This window comes from Thecamonas trahens (genome assembly GCF_000142905.1).
Source record: "Thecamonas trahens ATCC 50062 unplaced genomic scaffold supercont1.48, whole genome shotgun sequence".
NCBI lineage: Eukaryota > Apusomonadida > Apusomonadidae > Thecamonas > Thecamonas trahens.
Window position 1 is genome coordinate 268,696 of NW_013657632.1, and position 16,361 is coordinate 285,056.

At 63.3% G+C, this 16,361-nt stretch overlaps 7 protein-coding genes across 7 annotated transcripts; 5 read left to right on the top strand and 2 right to left on the bottom strand.

The window, feature by feature from the left end:
* Window positions 1–4,271: 4,271 nt before the first annotated feature.
* On the top strand, window positions 4,272–7,313 carry AMSG_12205 (uncharacterized protein; the record flags this gene model as incomplete). The annotated part of the gene is made up of 2 exons (XM_013899150.1): window positions 4,272–5,173; window positions 5,474–7,313. 2 exons carry the CDS (start codon window positions 4,272–4,274, stop codon window positions 7,311–7,313), a joined length of 2,742 nt encoding a protein of 913 aa, XP_013754604.1.
* Window positions 7,314–7,780: 467 nt separating this feature from the next.
* On the top strand, window positions 7,781–8,908 carry AMSG_08824 (uncharacterized protein; the record flags this gene model as incomplete). Its single annotated transcript, XM_013899129.1, has 3 exons — window positions 7,781–8,011; window positions 8,165–8,681; window positions 8,799–8,908. The coding sequence occupies 3 exons, from the start codon at window positions 7,781–7,783 to the stop codon at window positions 8,906–8,908; spliced, it is 858 nt and encodes a 285-aa protein (XP_013754583.1).
* On the bottom strand, window positions 8,204–9,569 carry AMSG_08825 (uncharacterized protein). The gene is made up of 3 exons (XM_013899130.1): window positions 9,463–9,569; window positions 9,113–9,199; window positions 8,204–9,003 (listed from the first exon to the last, which is right to left on the bottom strand). Exons 1-3 carry the CDS (start codon window positions 9,551–9,553, stop codon window positions 8,945–8,947), a joined length of 237 nt encoding a protein of 78 aa, XP_013754584.1. The 5' UTR covers window positions 9,554–9,569; the 3' UTR covers window positions 8,204–8,944.
* Window positions 9,570–9,673: 104 nt separating this feature from the next.
* Window positions 9,674–10,653, bottom strand: AMSG_08826 (uncharacterized protein; the record flags this gene model as incomplete). Its single annotated transcript, XM_013899131.1, has 2 exons — window positions 9,674–10,464; window positions 10,587–10,653. The coding sequence occupies 2 exons, from the start codon at window positions 10,651–10,653 to the stop codon at window positions 9,752–9,754; spliced, it is 780 nt and encodes a 259-aa protein (XP_013754585.1). The 3' UTR covers window positions 9,674–9,751.
* Window positions 10,654–11,561: 908 nt separating this feature from the next.
* On the top strand, window positions 11,562–13,225 carry AMSG_08827 (uncharacterized protein; the record flags this gene model as incomplete). Its single annotated transcript, XM_013899132.1, has 2 exons — window positions 11,562–12,400; window positions 12,424–13,225. The coding sequence occupies 2 exons, from the start codon at window positions 11,562–11,564 to the stop codon at window positions 13,223–13,225; spliced, it is 1,641 nt and encodes a 546-aa protein (XP_013754586.1).
* A 158-nt stretch (window positions 13,226–13,383) lies between these two features.
* AMSG_08828 (cholinephosphotransferase 1) lies at window positions 13,384–14,960 on the top strand (the record flags this gene model as incomplete). Its single annotated transcript, XM_013899133.1, has 2 exons — window positions 13,384–13,561; window positions 13,651–14,960. 2 exons carry the CDS (start codon window positions 13,384–13,386, stop codon window positions 14,958–14,960), a joined length of 1,488 nt encoding a protein of 495 aa, XP_013754587.1.
* A 188-nt stretch (window positions 14,961–15,148) lies between these two features.
* On the top strand, window positions 15,149–16,228 carry AMSG_08829 (uncharacterized protein; the record flags this gene model as incomplete). The annotated part of the gene is made up of 3 exons (XM_013899134.1): window positions 15,149–15,384; window positions 15,514–16,176; window positions 16,215–16,228. The coding sequence occupies exons 1-3, from the start codon at window positions 15,174–15,176 to the stop codon at window positions 16,226–16,228; spliced, it is 888 nt and encodes a 295-aa protein (XP_013754588.1). The 5' UTR covers window positions 15,149–15,173.
* Between the last annotated feature and the right edge of the window lie 133 nt (window positions 16,229–16,361).

A 16,361-nucleotide genomic window follows, 5' to 3' on the forward strand; every position in this document is an offset into this window, starting at 1 on the left:
CGGTGTTATGTTTCCGCCGCCTCCGCCTCCTGCGCCGCCGCCGCCACCATCGCCGCCACCGCCGCCGTCGCCACCACCGCCGCCGCTCTGCTCGCCGTCGATGGAGCAGTTTGCGCTAGCCACGTTCTACAACGTCACGGGCGGATCCGGCTGGGACAACCAGGGCAGCGGCGACGGACAGTGGATGACCGGGCCGGATCACTGCCAGTGGCGTGGGGTGATCTGCGACTCGCACCAGTGCGTTATCACCCTCTACATGCCAAGCAACAACTTAGTGGGCTCGCTCCCGTCGGAGCTGGGCATGCTCCAGCAGCTGAGCCAAGTCTATCTCCCCGGCAACATGCTGTACTCGTACATTCCGCACGAGCTCGCGGGCCTGCCAAACCTCGTCCACGTTGACCTTTCGAGCAACCGGCTGCAGGGCACGATCCCGTCGATGTGGAATGTCAACATCACGGTCCTCAACTTGTTTGACAACAAGCTCGAGGGCACGGTGCCAGCAACGTTTGGGAGCTTTGCGCAGCTCACGGCGCTCTCGCTATACCACAACTTTATTAACGGCTCGCTGCCGGACCTCTCGGGATGCACGGCGCTCACTACGCTCGACGTCTCGTTCAACAAGCTCACTGGCGAGCTCCCGTCCTGGCTCTCGAACCTACCAAACCTGTCTGCGGCCAACTTTTCGACCAACGGTATCACAGGCACCTTTCCGCCGTCACTCTCGGCCATGCCGTCCATTGCCGAGTTTGTGGTCTACGAGAACTTTATCAACGACACGGTGCCGCGGCTGTTTGGGGACTTGCCTGCGCTCATTCGCCTCGACCTCTCCAACAATCTACTGCACGGCTCGCTCGACGCCCTTCTGGAGTCCGACTTTCTCGCGCCCATCGAGTACCTCTCGATCAGCTCTAACGGCCTCACAGGCACCCTCCCGCCGGACCTGTTCAAGTTCCTCGGCTCGCAGGTCTCGTTTGTTGATCTCTCGTCGAACCATCTGTCGGGCTCCATCCCGGGCGCAGGCACTTCGCTCCTCTCACAGCTCTTCTCGCTCAATCTCTGCTGCCAGCACTTTTCCGGTGCGCTCCCTCAGCTCTCAGCCGATGTCCTGCCGACGCTCAACTTCTTGGACTTTTCGCGCAACGAGCTCAACGACACGCTTGTTCCGTTGGCCTCGCTGGCAGCCGCGCCGCTCACCTCGCTCAACCTCGACGCCAACCACCTGCATGGCTCGGTGGAGGCTATCCAGGATCTGTTTGGGACAGCGACCAAGGCGTCGTACAACATGCGCGTCCTCTACCTCTCGCAGAACAACCTGACTGGAACGCTGCCGGAAAAGTTGTGCAACGCCGGCTTTCTCATCATCGCCTCGTTTGCCGACAACCAGCTCACGGGCTCGATTCCCAACTGCATGGGCGGAATGCAGTACCTCAAGTCGGTGGACCTCGGCAGCAACACCGGGATGCGCGGCGCACTCGGGCAGGACGGCGTGCCGACGATGCCGAGCTTCCTCCGGCCGGGCGCCTCGGTGCGGACGTACAACGGGACGAACCATGCCAAGTTCAACTGCCCGTCGTGGGTTGCCTCGTCGCCGTCGGCTGGCCTCTTCACTGTCTCGCCGACGTACTACAACTACACCGAGTGCAAGTGTGACACTGGCTCATACGGCGTGGGCAACCTGTGTCGGCCGTGCCCGCGCTCGCTCGTGTGCGGCGGCGGGATGCGGTTCACCGTCCTCGACGGGCACTGGCTCTCGCCGGACCCGTTTGCCGCCGACGCTCTCGTCCTCGAGTGCCGTAACTCGTCGCTGCTGCACAACCCGTGTGAGTCGATTGATGTCGACCTCAGCGACGTCGGCAAGTATGGCGTCGAGGGCTTTCCCTGCGCGAAAGGCTACCACGGGCGGATGTGCGCCCAGTGCTCGCCGGGCTACTACCCGCGCGGCCCACAGTGCGCTAAGTGCACACCGGTTGTCCAGCTGCTGATGCTGCTGTGGTACATTGTGTGCATGTGCGGCATGTTCTTCCTCTGCTACCGGCTCTCGGGCGTCGGCGCCTCGCAAAAGTCGGTCATCACCATCCTCGTCTTTTACCTGCAAACAACCTCGTTGTACAAGTACCTCGACTCGATTGCGTGGTCGAGCCCGCTGCTTGGCTTTTATGCCTTTCTCTCGCCGCTCAACTTTGAGCTCCTCGGCTTTCAGTGCCTCATCGAGTCGCTCGATTACGAGTCGTACTTTGTGGGCGCCACCATCCAGCCGCTCATCTTTGTCTTTATCTCGTTCCTGGTCTTTTGCTCGGGCGTGGCCTGGCATCAGGCAGCGCCGTCGGGCCTCGAGTCGTTTGCCGATCAAGTCCGTAAGTGGCTGTATAAGGGCCTCTACGTCCTGTTCTTCTTCCTCAACGCCAACTACATCAACGTGGCGCGGCAGGTCCTCCTTCCGCTGCCCTGCATCCGCGATCCGGCAACAGGCCGGTCGTACGTCCGGGCTGCGCCGTACGCCGAGTGCGACACACCCGCGCACTCGCGGCTCGTCGTTGCCGCCGTCTTTGTCATGGTGGTGTACATGGCCGGCGTGCCGCTGCTCATGGGCGGACTCCTCTACCGCTTCCGCAACGACCTCAAGATGCCGTGGATGTACTCGATGCTCGGATTCTCGTACCGCATGTACTCGTCGCGCTACTACTGGTGGGAGCTGGTGGTCACGGCCCGCAAGTTTTGCCTCGTCATCGCGCTCTTTGTGCCCAACCACCACTCGTTTGTCGGCCCGCTGCTCGCCATCGTTGTCCTGCAGCTCTCAATCGTGCTCCAGCTCTCGGCCCGGCCGTACAACACCGAGACGCAGAACTTTGCAGAGGTCATGACCCTCTACGCCTTGCAAGTCACCTTTACCGCCGGCCTCATCATCCAGGTCGACTGGATCGCCATCGACGGCGGCGCCATCATTTCGCTCCTGCTCCTCACCTTTAACCTCATTGTCATCGGCTACTTTGTCTACGCGCTCTCGCTCTCCAATCCGCGCGCCAAGCAGTTTAACCGCGAGGTGCGCTACCTCTTCCGCCGCGCCAAGCTCGAGGCTGTCTACCGCGTCCGCCGTTGCTTCTGCCCCGGCCACACCCCGCAGGGCGCGATGTCGGTCCAAGACTCGGCCACATACTTTGACTCGTCCGACGACGAGGCCACCGTCCTGCTGGATCCTGAGGATGTTGACAAGGGCAACTACGTTGCTTTTCCGCAGCAGGCCCCGTCGGGCCAGCACTTGTTCCTCTGATGGCGCAAGTCTGTCTGCAACCCTCTGCCGGCACGCGGACGAGGAGTGGAGGAGGCCAGTGCGCGTGGCGTACGCCGGCGGCCGGCGTCCCACCCTGTAGCCTACCGTGGGAGCCAGCGGACTCGACAACAGATTGCGTAGCCTTCCCCGTAGTCTACGTACACTCGCCGCCCTTATCACGATCTCCAAGCCACTGCCCAATTCACGTGACCACGCCCACACGTTGAAAAAGTCGTGTTGGGCTAGGGGAAAAACGCTAGGGTTCTGCAGGGGTGGCGCAGTGTGTGTCTCGGCCGAGACAGAAAGGGGAGGGGGGGGGGGAGGGGGGGGAAGAAACACGTAGGTTAGTACCTCTCGACTCGCACAGAAACCGGAGGAAGGCGTTTCCGGGGGAGGTGGAACAATGGTATGTAGCGGTAGCTGTTTCTTGTGACAGGAGGGGAAGCCAGGCAGGGACAAAGAGGGGGAGGGAGGGTAAAAAGCCAAGGCTGTCGTCGGGATGTCGTGTGCCTTCTTGTGTGCTATGGTCTCGCCCATCGAACACCAAGTCCGGCGCCAAGTGTGGCGGCGGCGAAGGGGAAGGCGAGCGCGTACCGCAACCAGGACGAAGCAGGCGGAGCAGAGGCACGGTCCAGGGGAAGGTGCTGCTGTTTTTGCGGCCTGTGTAAGGTTTGTGATACATAGGCATGTCTGTTCCGTCCTGTGGATGCGGGTGGCCGAGGGGGAGCGAGGGAGGGAGGGGGTGTGTGGGCGTGTCATCGTTGGCGTCGAGTTTTCGCATGCGGTTGTTGGGCATGGCGGGGGGGGGGGGTGGGAAAGGGGGAGGCAGAAGACGAGGCGGAGGGGCGTGTAGGCATGGAGAAGGAAGTAGGAAGGAGAAAGGGGGAGGGGCAAGGGGGGGGGGGGGGGACTCATGGAGAGGCGGACGTGGTTTGTGGCATAGGGCCTCGCACAAAGGTTGCGGGACATTATTTTCTGGGGCAAGGTCTTCCTGGCAGTCATCATGGTGGTGTCTGCGATTCTGTTGGGGGTGGTCATTGCGATTATCGACGACATTTCTTCCGAGCCGGACACACCGCAGCGGGATGCACGCATTGTGTATGCGATTCTGCTCATTGTTTCACTGGTGTTCTTTGTACTGTTTGCGTGGGACGCGGTGCTGTTTGAGAACTCGATCCAGCTTGTGACCTTCCTGCTCTTCTCAGTCCTCATGTGCATTTACGCATTTGTGCAGCTTGTGGGCGACATCTCGAACGGGCTGCTCATTGCGCAGTTTACGGTCCTCTTCCTGGGTGTAGTGACTGTGTTCTTCCTGGGCTTCAAGGTGTACTCTGAGTTCGGGTGGTCGGTGTACAAGAAGGTGGGCGCGGACCCGCGGATGCGGGCGCTGTACCGGACATACCTCATTCTGGTCACGTTGGTCAAGCTCGACTTTGCGCTCGCCATCATCCTCATTGCCCAGAACACGGCGCTTGCTCTGGAGACTGACGATCCCGAGTTTGCACTCAACATCTGCGCGGTGCTCCTGGTCATTGCGTACACCATCATTGTCGTGCTCGCCGTCCGCCAGGAGTCGAACCCGGCCATGTACCTGTTCTTTATCCTCTCACCACTGGAGCCGTCGTACATCATCTTCAAGATTGTGCGCTTCTTGACGGTCAAGAACAAGGGCTACGACAAGCTGCCGCGGGGCCAGCTCGTCTCGTCTGGCGTGGTTGCCATTCTTCTTCGCGTCATCCTCTGTGGCGTTGCCTTCCAGTGCTGGCGTAACTTTGGCCGCGGCCTCACTCGTTATGTTACGGGCTCTGGCGCGGCTCCCGACGACCGGCGCCAGTCTGTCGGCAAGGGCACCCAGCTCGAGCCCGCCAAGCGGCGCTCCACCTACGATGTCAACTCGCTCGGCTCGTACAACTCGTCGCGCACCTTGCGCATGGACTAACACACACAAACATGGACATGATGATTGTCGCCAGTGGCCGGGAGTGAGGGTGATGGGCAGAGTCGGGCGTGTCCCGACCCGGTCCCGGCGCGAGCGGCCGAACACGGCTCGCTGTTTAGCCTTTGGCGCCTGAAGTTGCGCGCGGGCGGCGGCAGGACAAGACTAGGCCACACAGCAGCAGTTAGCAGCGTCTGCAGCAGACAACAACCGGCAGTCCAACCAACCCGTCCTTGTCTCTCCCCCTCATTCTTCTCTATGTCGCGCAGGTGTCGTGCTGGCTGCGGGTGCTGGAAGTGTGTGCTGAATGCCTCGCTGTCCAAGACCGAGCGCCCGTCGCCGCTGACCAGCTCGGCCCGAGTCGGCGCCGGTGATGGGTCCCGGGCTGATTCACTGGCGCTCTCGCTCTCGGCACTCTCGTCGTCGCTCTCGTCGTCGGCAGTTGGTCGTGGTGGAGATGGCGACGGCGGCGGCGGGCAGTCGCTGGCAGCGACGTCGGGCGTCCATGACCAGATCGCCCGCCTCCACGCGCTCATCATGGCAGAGTCCGAGGCTCGTCTCCGGTCCGAGCGTGCACTTGAAGCTGCGCTAGATGCCCAGGCGAACGCACTGGCTCGCCTCGGCGACCGAGTCTCTGTCCTCGACTCGCGGATGAACACGGCGTCGGCAGCGATGGGCGAGGTGGAGCGGGCGGTGGCGATGGCGCGGGGCGAGCGCGAGCGGGCGGCGACAGGCAGTCAGAGCGGCGAGAGGGCGACACCGCAGGCCAGACTGGGCGAGTCGATGCAGGTGGCCGGTCGGCTGGCAGCAGTCGAGGAGATGCTGGCGGCGACAACCGCGCGGATGGAGGCGCGCATCGCCACCATTCGCGAGTCGTCGAGCGAGTCGTCGTCCGAGGTGGCGCGGCTCTCAGCAACAGTGTCATCGCTCTCGGCCATGGTCTCGGCCGAGCTCCTTGCTGCGGCGCACTCGGCCGACAAGTTGTCAGCGTCGCTGGATGCGCGTCTAGCAACCCACACCGCACACATGACTGGCCTGGCGGCGGCAGCGTCGACCGCCGCGCCGTCGTCCGCCATCAACGACGTGGCAGACAGCATACAGGCGCTCGAGGCGCGGTGTGAGGAACTGGAGCAAAGAGCAGTGTCGGCGACAACCGCTACAGCGACACTACAGGATGCGCTGATGGTGGCTGACGACGATCGCGCCCAGCTCGTCGAGCGGGTCCAGTGCCTGGAGTCAGCAGCCGAAGAGGCGCGCCAGAAGCCTGCACCTGTGCCGATGGAAGCAACCGGTCTCATCAGCAGCGATGGCTCGCTTGGTGCCTCACCCGAACTCCGCCTCGACACGCTCGAGACCGAGGTCGGCGCCATCGCCGACAACGTGCGTGAAGCGCTGGCTGTCGCTGACGAGGCTGCGCACGTCGCACGCGACGCCGGCGCTTCGACCGCTACTGTCGAGTCGACGATCCGTGAAGTTGCCGACGACGTCCGCTCTCTGCAAATCGAGGTCCAGACACTGTCGGCGCGGCTCACGGTCGCCGAGAAGACGCTGAGGGCCCAGCCTAGCAGCGGATATGCTCGCGGAAATCTGGATCCGCATCCGCCAGCACGGCCGCTTCCGACTCAGCCGCAGCCGTTCGAGTCTCTGTCGCTGGACCAGCGAGACGATTGGGAGCAGGAGCTACAGTCTTCGCGGTCGCCGTCGCCGTCGCCGATGGCAACGCCCACGACCTGGGGCATGTCGCCGTCGCCGTCACCGTCGCCGCCGCCCGTCTCACTGGATCCGGATCCGCAGATTGAGGCGGAGCCTCAGGGCACAGACACGCCAAGTGTTCGCAAGCGGATCCGAGTTCGCACTCGGCCGGGAGCGCGTTCAGGCCGCCAGCCGGCAACGACACCGGCGCGAGTCTCATCGGGCCGGCTGCCACACGAGCTCTCCGGGCTCGACGAGCTGTTGTCTGATGACCTCGACCTCGAAGAGCATATCCTCTCACCGGGCGAGAGCAACATGGCTGGCAGCACGATTGAGGCCTTCGATGATGACGATGGCTCCGAGTCGTCGTTTGATCCGGCAGCCATTCTCCAAGCTGGGGCGGACCAGCTCCTGTAGCTGCGGGCCGAGCGGTGCGAGGAGAGACAGCGGCCGTCGATAAACCTCTCTCATCGGCAGAGCGAGCCATGTGGCGGGCCGAGCTTGCAGTGGCATGGGGCCTCGCGGCGTGGGCGACCTGGACGAGTGCGGAAGGAGGAGAGGCTGGGTGTTGGGCGGTGCTGATGGCGAGTGCGGTGGCGAGCGCGGTGCTTGCGTCGGTGCCGAGCCCGGCGACACCCGTATGGGCTCGCCGGACGGAGCCGCGTGCTGACGGCGGACAAGCCGGCGTACTCCTTCCGTGGGCGGTGGTGGTGGCGGCTGGCGGTGGTGGTGGCGGTGGTGGCGGTGGGCTGGCGGCGTTTGCTGCCTGTGTCGCGGTGGTGGCGGCGGCGTGGACGTCGGCGGCGCCGAGGCGGTGGGTGGCGGCGGTCGGGTACGCAGCGATGGCGGCGATGCCTTGTCTGGCGGCGCCGCCGGGACTGGGTATGTGGTCGGGCGTTGCTATGGGCTGCGCCATGGTCTGCGCTGCCTCGCTGCCGTGGTCTGCTGTTGGATCGTTGGCGCTGGGCGAGGCGCTGGTAGTCTCGGCGGGGATGGGGAGCTTGGGCGCAGGAGTGGTCGCTGGCATCGACTCGGCCCTGGTAGTAGCTGGACTAGTGGCAGTAGCGGGAGTGCTGGTAGCAGGCCTGGCTGCTGGGGTGCTGATTGCGGCACTTGTACGCAGCGGGCGCCGAGCGGCGTCATCAAGCGCCGCATCGCTGAGGCTCCTGATCTATGGCGGCACGCTGAGCGTTGCAGTAGTGGGCGGAGTGAGTGTGATAGATCCACGGGTGGGCGAAGCCGGGCTCGGACACTGGTTGGTGAACGAGGGAGTGGTCCGACAACCGGGCATTGTCACAGCGTGGTTGGCGGTCTTGGGGTGTTTCTTTGGGTTTGTGCTGCCGCGGCTGCTGGGCGGCGACGTTGCGCTTGTCGACGTGCGCAAGGCGTATCATGGGCTCGCTGTGGTGCTGTTCACGGGTCCAACACTTGTCGACGGCGAATGGATGGTGCTGGCGTACGCGGCGGCGATGTGCATGTTTGTGGTTGCAGAAACGGTCCGAGTGCTGCGTGTGGAAGTGTTTGGCGTGTGTGTGGGGAGCTGGCTCGACGGAGTGCTGGACCAGTTCATCGACGATCGCGACTCGGGCGTGCTTGTGGTGACGCATAGCTACCTGCTCATTGGCTGTGCGCTCCCACTGGTGGTTCACAGAACGGCAGGGGCGGCGGCGAGTGACGGTGTCGAGGCAGTGGTGACGACGCTGGGCGTGGTTGTTCTGGGCGTTGCCGACGCCGCCGCGTCATTTGTAGGCACGCGATACGGGAGCATCAAGTGGCCCGGCTCGCGTAAGAGCATACAGGGAACCGCAGCTGCTGCGGTGGCCGGAAGCGCAGCGTGTGCAGCAGTATGGCGGGCCGGAAGTGGGAGCTGGCCGGCAGCTAATGAGGCACTAGTGCTGATAGGACTCAACACCACGGTGGCAGTCTACGAAGCCGCCTCGGAGCTCATCGACAACCTCATGCTCCCGGTAGTTGCGCTTGCAGCCTCGCACTGCTTCCTAGGCACTCTTTGACACAAAGATAGCCATGACTTTGCGAGTTCAGGTGAACTATGCGCCAAGGATCATGGCGTAGGCCATGACGATGATGTTCACGACGATGAGCGGGACTGTGTGTGTGGTGGTGGTGGGGGGGGGGGGGGGAGATGAGATGAGTGAGATGAGAGGGAGATGGGGGAAGAAAGGGAGATGAGAGCAAGATGAGATCGATGGACGTACTCCGCAGTAGCATGCGGACCGACTTGAGTAGGTTGGAGATCTGGTCCTTGACCGAGGGATCTGCGTTGTGTGTCACTCCCCAGCCGACTGGCCCGATGACATCAGAGACAGGACGATGGCATGTGTGAGTGGTGGGAGGAGGGGGAGGGGGGGTTTGTGCATGTGTGTGTGTATGCGGGTGTGTATGTGTGTATGTGTGTGTGCGCGTGTGTGTGTATGTGTGTATGTATGTATGTGCGCGTGTGTGTGTGCGTGTGTGTGTGTGTGTGTGGTGAGGGGGACGGGGGGAAGGGGAAGGGCATGGGTGGCTAGGGGGAAGGCAAGGAAGGGTAAGAAGAGGTGCTGCGTACTCCGCTGGAGGAACCGCTCCTCATGGAGAATGGCTAGAGCGTTGACAAGGAGCAGCGAGGCGTAGAGCAGCGAACCGAGGGAGAATCCCATGGCGGCGACTCGGTTGGCGTCAAGTGGATGCGATGCAGATGGTCGAGGGTCGGCAGAGGGCGGGAAGCGGGAAGATGGTCCCAACAAGCCACGAGACCATCGCAGCTGTGGAACGGTGGGTGCCTGCTCTGGTCATTTGGTTGTATGCTACAGAAGGTTCTACGTGCGGGGAAGAGCGAGAGGGGAGGAGGTGGGCGCTTATCGGCCGACCTTGCCGAGCTTCGAGTTGGTCTTTGGGTCTGCAGTGACGTTCTGGATGGCGACAATGAGCTCGTTGATCTGGGTCTGGAGCTCGCGGAGGTCGTGGACGTAGAGGAGCTTGAGGATGGCAGCGGCGCGGTTGACGAGCGGATCGCCGGTGTCAAAACCGAGCGGGAAGGTCTTCTCCATGTTGGTGGCAAGTTCGACGGCCTCGGCCTCGGTGAGCTCGTCGAGGGCGGCGGCCGAGGCTGCGGCGCCCGAGGCACCGAACCGGCGATGGACGGCGTGACAGGCGGCGCGGAGTGTGTCGAGCGGCTCGCCTTCGGCTGGCATGCCCAGAGCAGCGGCAAGGGCGCGGATGGCACCAACTATGGCGTCGTCGGCCAGGAGCGAGGCGTCATCAGCGACGGCAGCTCCCGGGCGCTCCTCATCCATGGCGACCACCTCGGTCCCGGGGTCAGCCTCGGCATCGATGGCACCCCGGGCAACAGCATCAGCATACTCGAGCGAGATAGCAACACCAACGACCCACGCCAGCGCCTGGGCACGAGCGCCGGCATCGGGCGGATACGGCGCATCAAGGGCAGCCAGATACGCCCGCCACGCCTCGTCCAGGGGCGCATCGACCAGCTGGCTCCGCTCCTCGACCGAGTACCGTCTAATCTTTGTCGCCTCAAGCCAGATCAGCAGCTGGCGCACACCATCGTCATCTGTAAGCCGTGTCGTATGAGTGAGTCTGTCCTGCCAACCACCGTCTCCCCGCCCCCTCCCCCTGCTCTGGCCGATAGAAACCGGGGCCGGTACTGCTGCCGGCTTCTTGTGCTCTACGTACCGTCCACATGCAGGCTCTCTGCCTCTGGGTAGCCGAGGGCGTCCAGCTTGACGCGCAGCGAGGTCATGGGTGCGGTGGAGAGTGAGGTGGATGGGAAGGGGGTGGGGCGTGTGGGGGGTGTGTGGGGAGGGTGTGGGGAATGGAAGGGGGATAAACCATAGGCACACCTTTGTTCACACCATTGATTGATCATGGGCTCACACCATACCATTGATTAATCATGGGCTCACACCATACCATTGATTGATCATGGGCTCACACCATACCATTGATTAATCATGGGCTCACACCATACCATTGATTGATCATGGGCTCACACCATACCATTGATTGACTCATGGGCTCACACCATACCATCGTCTGTAGGCACAGTGTTGATTGATCATGGGCTCACACCATACCATTGATTAATCATGGGCTCATCCACCCTACCATTGATTGATCATGGGCTCACACCATACCATTGATTGATCATGGGCTCACACCATACCATTGATTAATCATGGGCTCACACCATACCATTGATTGATCATGGGCTCACACCATACCATTGATTGATCATGGGCTCACACCATACCATTGATTGATCATGGGCTCACACCATACCATTGATTGATCATGGGCTCACACCATACCATTGATTGATCATGGGCTCACACCATACCATTGATTGATCATGGGCTCACACCATACCATTGATTGATCATGGGCTCACACCATACCATTGATTGATCATGGGCTCACACCATACCATTGATTGATCATGGGCTCACACCATACCATTGATTGATCATGGGCTCACACCATACCATTGATTAATCATGGGCTCACACCATACCATTGATTAATCATGGGCTCACACCATCAATTAATCGTTGGACTGTTTGGCGCCAACCTCCCCCCGTCCCCCCCACCGCCCCTCGCCCCTCCCCCATCCCACAGACAACAGTCACTCCTCTTGGTCGGCACAGGGCCATGGAGCTACGGTCCATGCTCGATGACGCCTCGCTGCGTGGGACAGTCGTCACTATGGCTGCGCCCGAAGCCAACAAGCCACGCAAGACCTCCTCATGGCTCCGTCCACCCGCAGGCGCCTCCCGCCCGTCGTCTGCGCCGGCTGCCCGCGGTGGGAGCAAGTGGCTCCGTCCCCGCGGCTCAGCCTCGTCTGCTGCATCCTCCCGCCGCTCCTCGACCGCATCTTCACGCCGCTCGTCTGTTCTTGACGAGGCAGAGACTCTTGATGACTTTCTGGCAGACGACGACGATGCCACCGCTGCCGCCGGCACGGCCGCTGCCGCCGATGCTGACGCTCCGCGCTCTGGCAAGTGGTGGCTAAAGGACAGCGGACGCAGTTCCGGCAACGCGTCGGCCCGATCGGCTGCCTCGGCGACCTCTTCTGCCACTTCCAGACCGGCTTATGCCTGGGAGCGCCATGCCGGTCCGTCAGCGCCGAGCTCGGCCCGCTCGGCCGGTGCATCCAAGTGGCTCAAGCCGGCAGCCGCGCCAGCAGCTGACCCGTCGGTCGCGTCGGCTTCGGCCTCGACTTCGGCCTCGGCATCGTCTGTCGAGATTGTGGCCTCAGCGGACTCCTCACCGCCTCCATCGGTAGACTCGAGCTCGCGGGCAGCGTCGAGCGGTAGCGGCAGCGCGAGCACCTTGCCACCAACCGACGACGGCGCCGGCTCGAGCGCAGCGTCGCCGCCACCCACTCCGAATGCAAGCTCGGACGCCGGCGAGTCGGCCTCGTCGTCGTTCACCTCATCGTCACCGGCGCCGGCGATTGTCCTCGACATCAACGAGCTCGATGACGCCTCGTCTGAGCCGGCGTCGTCGCCAGGCCCCGGCCTGCTTGGGGCGGCAACGTGGTCCTCGACATCTCAAATCTGGAGTCGGACGGCGAGCTTGTGGATGAAGTTGCGTCCGAGCTGTCGTCTGTGGCGGCGTCGGAGGTTGCGTCTGCGACGTCGATGACGTCCGAGGCGCTTGCACCTGCACCGCCTGCCGTGCAGCGCTCCGCTCCAACTTCTGCTGCCGATGCGCACGCCCAGACTGAGCTGGCGGCGTATCTCCGGCCGATTCGACAGGGCCCGCGGGTCTCGACGGCTGCCATCCTCGCCGCGGCGTCAACCCATGTATGCTCCGGCCACGAGTCGTGCGGCTGCCTGCCCACCAAGCCTTCGACCCGCGACGCCGCCATGTCTGCCGCCTCCGAAGCGCTGGTCAACGAGCCGCCGCTGGTATCGCGCGGCGTCCTCCCACCGAGCGCCCTCTCGGGCGTCGTCGGCTACTTGCCCAACGTCGCAGCCTCTGAGGCTCTCTTTAAGCGTCAGCTCCACGTCATCCGCAACAACATCGAGACCGCCCGCTACCTCGCCGAGCGCGAGACGGGGCCGCGCCCCGCCTCCAACTTTGCCTACACTACCCTTGCCGAGACCAAGATGTACATGGCTCGTAAGAGAGCCGAGCGCCAAGCCGTGCGCGATGCCAAGGCCAAGGCCAAAGCCAAAGCCAAGGCCAAGGCCAAGGCCAAGGCCAAGGCCAAGGCCAAGGCCAAAGCCAAAGCCAAGCGCAAGCGAACCATCGGCCATGATCCGTCGTCGCCGTCCAAAGCGCGACGGTCCAAGCGGCGAAAGCCATAAAACCTGCTCTCCTCCCCTGCCCGGCAGTCACCGTCACCAGCGCGTGTCGCCCGCGCACACGATCCGACCAGACACCCTTTCCCAGCCCCCACGACCACGCCGCTGCTTGCCTTGGCACCCCCGTCGCACGGCACACACGACTCCAACAAGGCTCAGCAATGGTGGATATCCTTCTGACGGACCCACAGAAGCGGCGACTGAGCGAGTGGCGGTATCGGTCCCAGGGACGGACACTTACGGACGTTGTCTTTGGCCCTCTGTGGGACGTGCTTGTCCGACTCGTGCCGGCGACGGTCGCACCGAATGTGCTCACCTTGGCTGGCCTCCTCTGTGTCTGTCATGCTCTCTATCTATGTGTTCTGCACATGGAGACGGCGCCCAAGATGACGGCTGCCATTGCCTCGTTTCTCCTCTTTGCCTACCAGTGCCTCGCGGCATCGATGGCCGCCACGCCCGGGCCACACGCAACGACTCGCCGCTGGGCGAGCTCTTCGACTACGCTTGCGCCAACCTCGGTGGCATCTTCCTCGCCCTTACCCTCGCCTATGTCGCCGGGGTCACCCAAACCTCCACGCTGTGGTACATGTCGCAGGCCTTTGGCCTTGCCTATCTGCTCTGGCATCTCCGCGGCCTCGCCACCGGCACCCTCCACTGGGGCTTCACCACCGGCCCGGGCGAGGCTCTTTTTGCCATCATCGCCTTTGTCGCCACCCGCGCCATTGTTGGCGTTGATGCCGTTGCCGCGGCCTGGTCGCACGCGGTTGACGCGGTCCTCGTTCCGAGCATCAACGCTGTTGCCCACTGGGCTGCCACCGTGGACATCTCGGTCGCCGTCGGTGCTACCAAGGTCGCCTACGTCGAGGCGGCTCGCCTTCGGGCGCTGGAGCTGCTGCAAGATACCGATGCGCTGCTCGAGGCTGTCGCCTTTGGCGTCTACGTCGTCCTGGTTGTCAGCGTTGCTGTCTACGCCGTACTTGCGATCCCCAGCGAGCGGTCGGCGACCCGCAACGGCATGCTGCTCTGCCTCCTCTACGGGGCCCTGATGCCGTCGCTTCACTCGTGGCTTAACGCCTCGCTCTTCATCGAGCCCGGCGACGTCTCGCTCCATGCCATCATCTTTGACGGTGCCATGCTCTCGGTCCTCACCACCGACGTGGTTGTGGCCAAGATGGCCGGCCGCGACCTGCACCCGTGGGTGGTTGTCTTCTTTATGGTCGGCTCGTTCGACCACTTTGTGTGTGGCGCGCTCGCTGGCGCCTACTTTGTGCTCATCTTTTGGGAGGTGTGCGAGGCAACCCACCTCCCGATGTTTACCACCGTCATCAACGTCTACGTCGACGGCGTCTACGACCTCATGCACTACGGTCACCTCCGCGTTCTGCGCGCTGCGCTCTCGTTCGGCTCGCACCTCATCGTTGGTGTCGTCGGCGATGCCTCCGTCAACCAGTACAAGCACCGCACCCCGGTCATGTCGCTCGACGAGCGCGTTTCCGCCGTCCGCGCCTCGGGCCTCGCCACCCGAGTCATTCCGGACTCGCCGTGCTTTGGCCTCTCTGAAGAGTTCATCCTTGAGAACCACATCCACCTCGTGGTCCACTCGGTCGAGTACGAGACGGAAGACGACATCTACTACCGCGTCCCGCGTGCCATGGGCATCACACGTGTCCTCCCGCGCACCGAGGGCATCTCCACCTCGGAGCTCATCCGCCGCATCCGTACCCGGGACGATCTCTAGTTAATGTATTCACACGACATCAGTAGAGGGTGCGATGTTTGCCCTCTTCTCCTCCCCCCCCCCCCCCCCCCTCCTTTCATCGATCTGACTGTTGGGGGCCTCTCAGCTGACCCAAATCGGACCAAAGCCAACACCGCCAGCGCCACGTGACGCAAGTGACACACCCGTCCGACCACCGCTCTCCACCCCGCTGCCACCCTCGCCCCACCCGGGATGACTACCACTCCAACCGGAGGCAGTAGAGAGGGCGGGATGGATGGTTCGACATCCCGACGAAGCTCTGTGTACTCGTTCCCTCTCTTCCAGTGCTCACCAACGGTAGCCCTGGCTACCGATGGTCCTGCTGCTGCCATGCCCGTCCTCACCGTCGTCGCTCGCGGAGGCATCGACTCACACGCCTTTACCGCAGCCGCCACAAGCAATGGTACGATTTCTATAAGACGTGCTCTCTAACCCCCCCCCCCCCCCCCCCCTCCCCCTCTCCCTCTCCTCTTCCCCTGCCTCCATCCCCCTTCTCCTCACCACCCTCCACCCTCCTCTTCCACATCGACAGGCTTTCTCATTGTCCAGTATCAGGGCCTGGCAGCACCGGCACCGCTCTCACGTCGCATTCCATGGCCGACTACACCTGGTATTGCTGCGCTCACCTTTGATCCCATTGCTATGTGGCTTGTCGTGGCTGGAGTCGATGGCTCGCTGACTCTGGTGCCAGTCATGGCGCTTCTTGTTCCGGCTCTGTTTGAACAGATCGTGGGCGCGCCGCCAGCAGCCTTTGCCGACACGCCTGATACGGCTGGTGGGTCGGGCGCGACTCGTGCTGTGCGAACAAGTGGGCCAAGCGCCGCACTGCTAGGGTCGGAGCTCGAGCCGGAGCCGGTCGAGACGCCGCAGATCCGCGAGCGGACGGCGTCACTCCCGTCGCTGCAGGCCTACGCCGACGCCATCGGCACTTCGTCGCCGGCCGCTGACCGCGCCCGGGCTAAGGGTGCCGGGCATAAGTCAGCTCGCGCCCGCGCTGCCGCTCGTGACCCGTACGGAGCAGCGCTGGCGGCGCTTGCGCCGTCGGACGCCGCCACCCACATGCCGGCGTCACAGCTCGGGACCGGGGCACCCAGCAGCACCGGGACTGGTCTCGGCGCCGGGAGTGTGAGTGAGCGCCCGGGCACGCCGTCACGAACTGCGCCCAGCGCGCTGATCTGGTGGGATGCATGGGACGGTGCGCACTATGCCGTTATGGCCAACGGCGCCGGACAGCTGTCGTTTGTTGACCTCTGCGGCCGGCGGGAGGCGGCCGGCATCCGGCTAGTGGCCGTCGTCTCGTCGTTGCACCTTGTTCACGACTCGCACCAGGGTTTCCGCTACCTGCTCATGTCGTCAGCAGCGAGCGGGACGTTCCGGCTT